Source organism: Cyprinodon variegatus, unplaced genomic scaffold, assembly GCF_000732505.1.
Source record: "Cyprinodon variegatus isolate N-32 unplaced genomic scaffold, C_variegatus-1.0 Scaffold547, whole genome shotgun sequence".
Lineage (NCBI taxonomy): Eukaryota > Metazoa > Chordata > Actinopteri > Cyprinodontiformes > Cyprinodontidae > Cyprinodon > Cyprinodon variegatus.
In genome coordinates, this window is record NW_015151000.1 from 369,839 (window position 1) to 371,146 (window position 1,308).

A 1,308-nucleotide genomic window follows, 5' to 3' on the forward strand; every position below is an offset into this window, starting at 1 on the left:
AAAAGATCTGCCTCCCATTCTACTTTTAGAAATTCTAGGAACCACTAGTAAACCTGCAGATTGAGAGCGAAGTGCTCTGTTCATGATGACCGATCGATACTTCCAGCTCGTTGCCCTAAGAAACACGGCCTACAGTTGCTGAGTCATCAGAGAACTTCTGGAGATGGCAGCTGTGTTCTCTAGGTGAAGTCCGAAGGGTGAAGAGGAAAGGAAGCAGAATGCCGCCTCTGACTGACAGCCATGAATACCTGAGAGGAATCGGATCCGTTCTGTTGGTTTATTCTGCTGCTTCGTTTAGATTCAGACGGAAAGAAAAACTTCTGAGGAAATCGGTTTACCTGGAAATCAGAAAATAAAACAAGTCCTTAGATGGTGGATTCAGTCTGTTTCGGACATGTTTGATTTGTTGTTGGATGGTAAACATCCAGTGTGAGGAACTGATTCACGGTGGAGGTTTTTGGAAGCGCTGAGTGCTGTCCTCTGGTCTGGTCCTGAACTCAGAGTTCACAGTGGGAACCAGGATCCCAGTCAGAGCTGCAGCTGCGGCCGCCCTCAGGTCTGAAGCTAACCCAGCATCCAGCTGCTCCACATCAGCCCTGTGATCCAGCTGTTAGCATCACTCTGCTGCTACAGCGGCGTGTAGCTCTGCCGACTCAGCGGGTTTTTCTCCTGATTCCACAGAACGCGGCTCGGATCGTCCGGGCGTTGTTCGAGATCGCCCTGAGGAAGCGCTGGCCCGCCATGACCTACCGCCTGCTGAAACTCTGCAAGGTGATCGACAAGCGGCTGTGGGACTTCGCCCACCCGCTCCGCCAGTTCCCCACCCTGAGCACCAGCGTCCTCAACCGCTTGGAGGAGAAGAGGCTGACTGTGGACAAACTGAAGGAGATGAGGAAGGATGAGATTGGTAAAGAAAACAATTTCTATTCCTGAGCTAATTGTAAATGTGCTGGTTGGTCAGGTGGCGTGAAGGGCTCGATCGGAGGCGCCCTCTGGTAGGTCAGACATCCTGATGGATGAGGGAACTCAGGTGTGTGACTCTGCTGGTGTTCCCAGGCCACATGCTGCACCATGTCAACATCGGACTGACCGTCAAGCAGTGCGTCCACCAGATCCCCGCCCTCACCATGGAGGCCAGCATCCAGCCAATCACACGCACCGTGCTACGCGTGCGCCTCCTCATTACTCCTGACTTCCGCTGGAACGACCAGGTACCCAAACTCATCATCATCATCAGTCAGCCTGATGCTTTGCCTTGTCAGGTTCGTGATCGTGAGGGGCCTGTCGGGTCGTTCGGGACGTGTCGGG

The 1,308-nt window shown here is 53.4% G+C and overlaps 1 protein-coding gene across 1 annotated transcript in view; it reads left to right on the top strand.

The window, feature by feature from the left end:
* ascc3 (activating signal cointegrator 1 complex subunit 3) overlaps positions 1–1,308 on the top strand; it is a 202,540-nt gene that overhangs the window by 166,495 nt on the left and 34,737 nt on the right. Inside the window, exons 21-22 of the mRNA XM_015391552.1 lie at positions 682–907; positions 1,057–1,211. Coding sequence (XP_015247038.1) covers positions 682–907; positions 1,057–1,211 — 381 coding nt within the window. The remainder of the gene's footprint in view (positions 1–681; positions 908–1,056; positions 1,212–1,308) is intronic.